Source organism: Anarhichas minor, unplaced genomic scaffold (genome assembly GCF_050575085.1).
Source record: "Anarhichas minor isolate MPS153535 unplaced genomic scaffold, ASM5057508v1 ptg000058l, whole genome shotgun sequence".
NCBI lineage: Eukaryota > Metazoa > Chordata > Actinopteri > Perciformes > Anarhichadidae > Anarhichas > Anarhichas minor.
Window position 1 is genome coordinate 11,032,106 of NW_027466504.1, and position 9,787 is coordinate 11,041,892.

The 9,787-nt window shown below is 44.0% G+C and overlaps 2 protein-coding genes across 3 annotated transcripts in view; one reads left to right on the plus strand and one right to left on the minus strand.

The window, feature by feature from the left end:
- The window catches only part of slc35f3b (solute carrier family 35 member F3b), a 44,078-nt gene extending 37,853 nt beyond the window's left edge, over window positions 1–6,225 (plus strand). For both annotated transcript variants that reach the window (XM_076077389.1, XM_076077390.1), the window contains 4 exons: window positions 2,517–2,642; window positions 3,159–3,351; window positions 3,501–3,590; window positions 3,870–6,225. In XM_076077389.1, the coding sequence (XP_075933504.1) occupies window positions 2,517–2,642; window positions 3,159–3,351; window positions 3,501–3,590; window positions 3,870–4,111 (651 nt within the window). In that variant the 3' untranslated portion in view covers window positions 4,112–6,225. The remainder of the gene's footprint in view (window positions 1–2,516; window positions 2,643–3,158; window positions 3,352–3,500; window positions 3,591–3,869) is intronic.
- A 607-nt stretch (window positions 6,226–6,832) lies between these two features.
- On the minus strand, window positions 6,833–9,630 carry LOC142933177 (5-hydroxytryptamine receptor 1D). The gene is made up of 4 exons (XM_076077310.1): window positions 9,474–9,630; window positions 8,260–8,420; window positions 7,671–8,107; window positions 6,833–7,637 (listed from the first exon to the last, which is right to left on the minus strand). Exons 1-4 carry the CDS (start codon window positions 9,628–9,630, stop codon window positions 6,833–6,835), a joined length of 1,560 nt encoding a protein of 519 aa, XP_075933425.1.
- Window positions 9,631–9,787: the final 157 nt, after the last annotated feature.

Sequence of the window (9,787 nt, forward strand, 5' to 3'; positions counted from 1 at the left end):
TTATCTATGTTACACGTCTGTGGTACTGTTTCTATTTGCGTTATATCTGTGATAAATATTGTTCAATGGCTCACACATTTTCCAGGCGAAGGCTTGCTGTACGTTGGATAACACAAGATGACCTTAACTTACCTCTGTGCTTCTTACTGTCTCCCTCTTTGCTTTCGGTTGAGAGAAAGAAGTCCAAACTATTTCGCACTAGAGTTCACTCATACAGTAATGACAAAAAAAAACTCTATTTAACTCAAAAAAGGAGTGAAAATAATGTAGTGTTTTTAGTGTTGCTCTGACTGAATTTGCCGCTGAATGTGTGAGCTGCTCACACAAGCACGGTCGAGTGGAGAGCAAGTTACCTGTGCGACAGCGTGATTCCCCTCCAGTGATCACCGTGTTCATATTCAAATGTGCCTCCTGGTGGGTGTCTGTTTGTCACTGATTTCATCCAGATGAAGCGAGACAAGCAGGGGAGCGAGGGTTTATCGAGGTATCTCCCGCTCTCCTCACATTGCTTTCATATCTGCAGCCGTCCTGCACGCTGCAGAATGGCTTTCCCCCTTTTTTTCTTTCACACACTCACAACCACCCCATTTCTCCCTAGTGCATGCCCCAACTCCCCACCCCCATTATCTGCAATGAAAGGCCTCAGTAGGAGACAAATACTGTAATAATCCTGCTTCTGTATCTTCCACACCCCCAGCTTCTCTCTCTCTTTCTCTCTCTTTCTCTCTCTGGGTGGCGGGGATTGCAGTGTTTGGATGTCTGCAGCAATGCAGGGGATCTTGGACGAGTTTGTCATGAAAGTGAAGGAGGGACAGAGCTGAGGGATGCTAAATCACCCTTGTTAAACAGGATGATATGGGTTGTTTCAGGGATTTGTGCTCATAATAAGATGGCTCAGTTTGGTGGCAAAGTCAGAACGGACGGGTTAGACGGTCCTTAAATTAAATGAAGAGCCCTTCGGCTGGGGTGCGACTTGCATTTGGAATTATCAGTTGTAAAGGGGAGTTCAGCCTAATCCACATAAGCTACCCAATGCGCAGGTGTCTTGACCCTTTTCCTCCTCTGACCCTCGCATTGTGCTGAAACGTCTCAAAAAAAACTAAATCACCAACACAGCAGGGTCGCTGACCTTGTTAGCAAACAGTCCATCACAAGAAATACTTGAAGAAAGGTGTAGCTGTGACTGACAGACGGCCTGCAGTGCAGAAAGAGCCATTTTGCCAAAGGTGCCCAAGGGCTCTGGCCAAGCAAAAACACACATTTATCTTCCTGACACCTCTTTAATGCAGCGCATTAATCCACTCAGCCGGACTGCAGCATGTCCCTTTAGCTATTCTTCTGCCGAACACACATGAACTCAAACAAGTAGCAACGACGAATTCTGGAAGGGGAATAAAGTCTAGAGGAAAGATTTTGGTTCAGAATTTTTGAAGGTTGATTGAGAGCGGGACGAAACAGATGGTTTGGTGGTGTTTTGAAGCTGTGATCGCAGGGAGTGGGAGTGGGTGTGAACGGTGGTGGATCGAGGGGGCTATTTGGTTTGTAAACATGATGGCAGTGTAACGAAAATCAATGTCAGACAATCGAGCCGACATCGTAGAAGCTGCCTGTGCTATGTTGGAAGCACTTGTGCTGTGAATCTGAGAATAGGTTTCATTTGAGAGCGTGTACAGTGGTGGAAGATGTACTCGCACCCTTTACTTCAGTAAAAGTACCAATACATTCATGTAGAAATACTCCATAACAAGTACACGTTATGCATTTTGAATCGTGCTTAAGTGAAAGTACAAAAGTATTATCAGCTTAATTTACTTAAAGTTCTAAAAGTAAAAGTACTGGTTTTGCAGAATATCAGCCCCTGTGACTGATATAATATATTACATATTTATTACTTATTACCTCAGAAAAATCTGAGCTGTCATCAGATGATTTAACAGGAAAGGAAAGACAAACAGCTATATATATATATATATATACACAATATCTTTGTAAACAACAAAACAAAACCTTGGGAACCATTAAATATTTAACAATGTACTGTATATTGTATATTTCTCTCTGTACAATTTTTAGCTGTAAAGTAACTCAATAAATAAATGTAGTGAAGTAAAAAGTACAATATTTCTCTCCAACATCTAGTGGAGTTGAAGGATATAGTAGCATACAATGGAGGTACTCAAGTAATCGCATTATACAGATCACAAATTGTACAGTTCTTAAGTAAATGTAGCTAATCTGTTATATTCCACCACTGAGTGTGTACATGTGCTTGTGTCTGCCAGTATGTGAGAAAACGTAAATAGCAAATGAGCAGTTTGCTGACTGTAAAACAAAACGCACATATTAATTATAACATTACAAGCCTCGTCCTGCGATGCTTCTGCAGTGACAAACAATGTGCCATGTGTGCCTGCTGTGTTCAAGGTTCGCGCGTCTTTATCACCACAGTGCGAGCAGCGTGTCGTCCATCCGTCACTCGCTCATGTTCCTCCTTCTCTCTCTCTCTCTCTCTACAGATAGTAGCTGCTATCTTGGCCATAGCAGGAATTGTAATGATGACCTATGCTGATGGATTCCACAGCCATTCAGTCATCGGCATTACTCTGGTCGTGGCCTCTGCTTCGATGTCAGCGCTCTACAAGGTATTTGTTTGCATCCGATCAATTGTAAAGAACATTACTAAGCCTGTGTCCTTCCATAAACCTCCCCTTGTAGCGACACCTTCATCTGCAGTGGAACAATAAGTATATATTTAAAAAAAATAGCTTAACATATGTATGAATAGTCTGGTTTTATGTAAGAAATCCTGGACTAGCTCCCTTCTCCTTATGTAACCAGGTGGCAGAAGACAGGAAGAGATTATGAAATGTAACACTGAGCTGACAGAAGCGTGTGATACGTGAGCGTTCGGTGGCTGGCCCCCGGGCTGCGATGTCCCGATCAAGGAGGTTACGGGACAGATAGCTATATTTTGACAGGGCTCAGGTCTCCTCTGCCCTGCTGTCTGTGCTGCCTAATGTGATAAACAGACAGCAGCAGCCCTGTGCCAGAGACGTGCCAAGTACTTGGCAGATGCACCCCCCCCTGCAATATCCCTCTGCTCCGTAAGGGAGCAGATTTTGTGCATTCATGACACTCTCCTCCCTACTTGTCCTCAGGTGCTCTTCAAGATGGTCCTGGGCAGTGCCAAATTTGGAGAGGCTGCGCTCTTTCTGAGCATTGTTGGAAGCGCCAACTTTGTTTTCATCAGCTTCGTGCCGGTCATCCTGTATTTTACACACGTGGAGTACATTGGCTCACTCGCAGACGTCCCCTGGGCCTACCTCTGTGGGGTTGCAGGCCTGCAGTTTGGTACGGAAAGATGACATATGAAGCGGTGTTGTGCAGAAATCTGATACCGCAACGATTATGCAACTAATGAATATAACTTTTTCAGGTTTTGTGGTTTCACACCCTCATTGTGTAGCCAACTGCTGCTCTGATTGTGCTTCTTCCCACAGCTTTCAACGTCCTGGTGAACTTTGGCATAGCGATTACGTACCCGACATTAATCTCCCTTGGCATCGTCCTAAGTGTTCCTGTAAATGCCAGTAAGTCTCTTGGCTTTCCTCCCAGACTTAACTTTTTAAATCCGGCCAACATTAAATATCTGATGGCTTTGAAATCTCCCCAAAAATATTCATCTATATTTGATGAATAGAATGTAGATTTAAAATTCTCATTGCATACTTTTCTGTGACAAACTTCTTATTTCTTCCACTTTCTAAATTCATTATTTGTAATAATCCCATTCAATTCTTGTTTGTTAATTAGAATATTTACAAATTCCTCCATATGCTGACACTAATGCATCATCTTCATTTTTACAGTGGTGGACCTCTACACATGCGAAATTAACTTCAACACAGTGCGCCTCATCGCTGTGTTCATCATTTGCCTGGGTTTCCTCATGCTACTGTTACCTGAGGACTGGGATCAGTGCATCATCCAGCTCAGCACAAAGCTGCGCAAGCGTGACGAGCCAGCAGAGGGCAGCGCAGAGGCGGGCGCCACCACAGGGCTCAACTGGAGAGGGAGAGCCAGGACCCCCATGTCAACATTTGCACATTGACTCCATGAGATTTGACCATGCAAACACACACCTAACACACAGACAGACAAAGGGAGGGAGACACGTTAACGTTCATTTTAAATTCAAATGGTGACATTTGACCTGTCTGGTGAGCTGCGCTCTCTTTCACGTATAGCTCCCTGAATGGAAGAAGTATCTCAGACTGACCTCTGATCAGTAACATTTCGGTCAAAGGGGGAGATGCGGGAGGCACCGACTGTGCATCATTCATTTGGTGTCCATTCCACACAGAAGTTATCAGAGCTGGTGCATGGACACGGACAATACTAATTGTTACCCTTCTTACCCAAAAGATTATCAGGTGTAACTGATTGAGTCATGTATTAATTGAGCTGTACCTCTTAATCATTCCATGGATTCACTGCATCCCTGCGCCTGGGAAGACTTGCCAACTTGCCTGATATCTTTCAGTTCTGAGAAGAAGAAGAAAAAAAAAAAAGACTTTCTGGAGGCAGGCCTAACTCCATGTGGACTGGCTTGTCCTTAAGATGTACACAATTTCAGTACACACCTTTAAGATCCAAAGAAGAATGCCTAAAATGCTAAATGCCTGAAAACAAAAGGGAGGCCCACAGTGGCGTCCCTCGGGTGTAAACGTAATGACAAACACCTGCCTTTCGTGCACTGTACATAGCTGTGTATCACACCGTGGCTGTCCTGGAGCTGTGGACCCAGTGGGCTCATTAGGTGTGAAGGGACTTGTCTGAACACCTGAGGATCAATCGGAGATGAAGAAAGCTTTCGCAACCCCTCTCTCTGTCTGTCCATCCTGAGAGGTCGGGTCCTTTTTGGCCACACTGATTGCCCCCCCCCGCGGTTATGCGCTTTCCTCGGGCTAAACTCCCTCTCTGTCGATGCCGACACCCGTTGCTCAGGCTCACAGTTAAGTCACGAGAGATCTAAAACCAGTATCTCCATTGCAGACGTTTTTCAATGCATGAGATGGTTGAGATTTGTTTGTCAAAAAGTGTGCGTGCTTCCAGTCCATCAATAAAGCACTTGCCTCACTTTCTTTCTGTTGCTGAGACACCGGCAGCAAACAGTTTAATAACTAAGCAATATAGGTAATACATGTATTAAAAGGACATGTATTGTCATTAAAATATAATATAAAATGTGTTTTTAACTGTCCGTAAGCTGTCGAAACTATTAACTGGCCCATATTCACAAATAATGTGTCAGGTATACAAATCTTTGGATGGGCTAAAAAGCACTAACAGCTTATTATAAGACTGACATGGAAACTTGGACCTACCCCTTTAATAACTTTGAACATCAACCACAGCCATCACTGAGCCTCCCTTTGAATTCCTCTCACGTTTAACTTTCTAGACATAAATGCACACAAACGAATCTGCAGCAATTAACATTTTTGTTTTCCTGTTGAAAATAACAGATGTCTCACTGTGGCTTGAGAAGAAGAGGTGTGCCAACACATGAGAACAACTCCCATTTGTCCGCCTCTGCTTTTTTTTGTTTGTCAAAAACTGTCTTACTGTATCGGTTCACTATCTGTTTCCATCAATCCCATTTCTGAGGCGAGACAACAACCAAGAGGAACCTGAGACGGACTGAGGCACACGCCTTGCAAAGCTACTAGTGGTAACTCTGCCTTGTTGTGAATGTATGACCATCACTCCACCACACACGCTCCCATACGTGCCATCGGTTTTCTACAGTGCCGCCACAGACTGCTGCAGAGACACTCTTTAATACTATCCTTCTTGTACTCATCTGACTGAGTTTTTTTTGGAACAAACTCTTGACTCATCTTACAGGACCTTTTTTATATATATATTTTTTTGCATTTGGTCATCTGCAGGACGAGCATGCCCATACTGTATGAGCAGATACAGCTGAAGTCCACTTCACTGCCTTTTCTTTCTTTCGCAATAGAAAACATTAGCACTGTTTCCCCATTGTCATGATCTATGACAATAAATTATAATATTGTATTCCTCTGGAATTGTTGCTAGACATAAATGTAAACCTTTGTAAGGAATGATGATTTTTACACGAAGATGCAACATATGATTATCACATTTGAGGAGGAAATATTTAGAGCGTGAATAAATGATGGGTTTATTAGATCAACTGTTGGGTGTCTTCAAGTGTAATCACATGTACTATATAAAAAGATGTCTTTTCAATACACTTCCCTGTCCAGGTTTGTTCTCTCCTCTGTGTCTCTGCTGTGCGCTACAGTGCGATCACTAGAAATGGCCGCAGGCAACATGACAAGTTGAAAAAAAAAATGCAGTGATCTCCGCAAGAGATGAAACGATAATTTGATGAATAGATCAATATTGAATTAATCTGCAGATCATTTTGATAATCTTTTAATATATTGAATATTTTCTTGAATATTTCGGGGTTGTAGAACATCAGGTTGACAACAGAAGACATTTGAACATGTCTTATATGTTACAGCTGAAATTATTGAAAAATCAATTGACAGAAATATAATAGGCAACTATTTTTACTAATTGATTAATCATTTAAGTCTTTTTTTAAAGCAAAAATGTCCTCAAAAATCAGATTCTAGCCTCTTAAATGTGATTATTTGCTGGTCTTCTATGACATTTTCTGAACCAAATGATTAATCAATTAACAGAAAATAACAACAGATTGATCAATAATTAAAAAGATAATGGTTAGTCCTATAAGATTGTTTCCGCAACAGCATCTGCAGGTATTAGACTAGCCAACATCATGCTCCACTCTGACTGTTATCTGTCCGTAGAAGAAAGTGGCCTGACGCTCCCTGGTCAGAGCAGAGAAAGGTAATCTGCTGCCATCTTGTGGCTGAGATGGGACCTGCAGGCAGTCCGCCCTCCCTTCACCTCCAGCATCTTGCCACACTGAGAAGGACGGGGAGGTAGAGTGATGCTTGAAGTCAGTGCTGACGGTAAAAATGGAGGAGGAATACTTGGAGTCATCACAGGTTGAACTCTCAGAGCTGGAAGGCGGACCAGGATGGGTGGTGGTCAGAGTGCTCCTGCCTTCATCTCCCCCTGCTCTGACCTCCCCCTCCCTGGCCACCACACTCCCCAGGCGTGCTCTTATTTTTTGCCTCAGACACTGAAGAGCGCCCTGGAAACGTTTGCTGAGCAGAGCGTACAGCAGCGGGTTGATGTCAGAGTTCAGCAACACCAGCCAGTACGAAAAGGTAACGGCAGAGGGTGGGACGAGGCTGGATTGGCCCAAGATTGCAGTTTCTGTGGCCTGAACCAGGGCCACGCCTATGTATGGTGTCCAGCAGAGGAAGAAGGCTGCGATGACCAGAAAGAGACGCACCAGTCCGTGCTGGCTCTGGTGCTGATGGGAGTTCGGCAGCGGTGGCTGGGAGGCGCTCTGAGCCAGGAAGGAGAACAAACGTCTGGATGAAGGGTTACTCTGCTCTGTCGTAGATTCGGGGAGAGAAGGGCTGGTATAATCCCCCTCCTCTCTACTGACCTCAGACACAAACTGTCCACTCACATGATAAATCAGTGTCGAGGGGCTGCTGTGGAGGCTCCCACGGTGCTGGTGAGAGGACTCAGCAGGAGCGAAGGCAGAGCTTGGATTCCTGCTGCGCTGGACAGAGTCCTCCAATGTGTGAATCCTCCTGGCATGGCTGCGGGCCACCTTGACAATGTTCACGTAGCAGAAGAGGATGACCACTGCCGGGATGAGGTACGACAGGGCAGCCATGAAAGCTGTGTAGCTGGGGCTGCTGGCCCAGTTGACCGCACAGCTGAACATGGGAAACACATAGCTGACGGAGCTCCAGCCCAGCAGGGGAGGACAACTGGTCACCAGAGCCTGCAGCCAGATCCACAGGACCACAGCACAAGTTCTCCACAGGGTGCAGCGGGAGTTGTAGAGCAGGCAGTCCATGATGGAGTGGTAGCGGTCGAGGGCGATGGCTGCCAATGTCAGTACAGAGGCTGTACAGTACACAGAGGAGGTGTAACCCACGTACAAACAGAGGTCCTGTCAGACAGGAGAGAGAGACAGAATCTCATCACATGCACACACTCACTGGACCAAAGGAAAACAGGTGTTATGAGGTCAGCTTCACGTCACTAATGCTGCAATGTACATGACTGTAAAGCATTTTGTATTACTGGACAGAGGTGACGTACAGTACAATCCACCCATCCACGGTTCATGACGGACAAAGCAACAAAAGGCATCACTCCGACGCCCACCAGGAGGTCACTGATGGCCAGGTTCATGATCAGCACTGACGTCACCGAGTGGAAAGTCTTGGTTGCAGCCACAACAACAATAACAAGGATATTACCTACACAGAAATACAACACAGTTTACACACAGTAGTAAATCTGTGATTTAATATTTGAATTCAGAAAAGTGTGGACAGTCTGGATTTGATCTAAACAGCTCTGAATAGCAAGGAAACAAACATAACAAATGACTACTTTGATATGTTGATATTGTACAATACAGCACTGCAGAATGCTGAGCCCGTGATTGTTAGTTAATTGTGCAGTCGTGCAAGTATTTAAGAAATATAACTAGAGGGTCGGTTTTTCCATGCAGATAATTATAAATTAATTTGTTCAGGTATTGAAATATGATATTTGTGCCACCACCAACACAATTACACTCACATCTATTGTGTGTTGGTGGAAATCAAAGCTTTGAAATTTACATTTTAAAAACGCAACGGTGGGCAATCAGTTTGGCAGTTTAAAATGTCAATAAAGTCAATAATAAAAGGCCGTGAGCTTCTGACTTTCCAATTACTCATCAAGCCTGCAGTCATAAATGAAAGTCCTTTAAAAGGGAAACTTTCAAATCAACCACGTAGTTTCAAATGTCAAATCAGCCTTTGATAAAAAAAATCGTTTTACAACATTTCAACAATCAATTTTGATCCAGAAGCTCTTTTTAATGAGCTAAACAAAGATACTTTAAATGTCGTGCTGGGGGAGAATGAACACCAACCGAAGGAATCGTATGAATGGATTATGAATATTCATAGCATAAGTGAATGGTGTATTAACCACTAATAAAGCCATTTGTTACAAATAATTTAATAAGGGTGCCACAGAACTTTTGACAAGATTTCTTAAACTGCCAAAATACAAATATTTCAAGTCAAATAACTTTTCAATTTCATCTAACACAAGATATTAAGAACTTTCCATTTGTGCAACCATAAAAATTTGGTCACTAAGTTATTCGTGTGTGACATCATAGAGGTGATGGAACAAATAAATATAATGCAGAATGTATGTTTGTCTGTAAGGGTAGGCCTACGGTAAGGTTATTATCGGAAACTTTAAGCAGGACATTGTGTGGTTAAAATAAATAAAACAGTTCAAGTCTTTACCTGCCACAGCGCACAAACACATCAGCACCATGAGGATCTCCAGGACCAGCTGGGTCTGCCTGGACACACCGAGCCCCGCGCCCTTCGTCCAGCTCGCGTTGACCGCTACCGCTGCTGCCTGCAGGGACACCGACCAGGAGCCCCCCAGGTCATCCATGTCCCACCCAAAAACAACTGCAATCCTCACATGATGAGCCACGTACGAGCGTGACTTGACGGAAAAACAAATGAGTGTGATCGGATGTACTCCATCTGCTCCCCCCCTCTGGTCGGACGGTCTCCAGGTGAACCGACTCCTTCACTGCTGGAAGGGG

Excerpts from the sequence above, each read along its gene's own strand:
- LOC142933177 (XM_076077310.1), bottom strand. The coding sequence starts at position 9,630 with ATGGATGACCTGGGGGGCTCCTGGTCGGTGTCCCTGCAGGCAGCAGCG. Across the intron at positions 8,421-9,473 it reads GTGTTTGTGCGCTGTGGCAG|GTAATATCCTTGTTATTGTT; the intron begins GTAAAGACTTGA and ends ATTTCTGTGTAG. Across the intron at positions 8,108-8,259 it reads GTGGATGGGTGGATTGTACT|GACCTCTGTTTGTACGTGGG; the intron begins GTACGTCACCTC and ends CCTGTCTGACAG.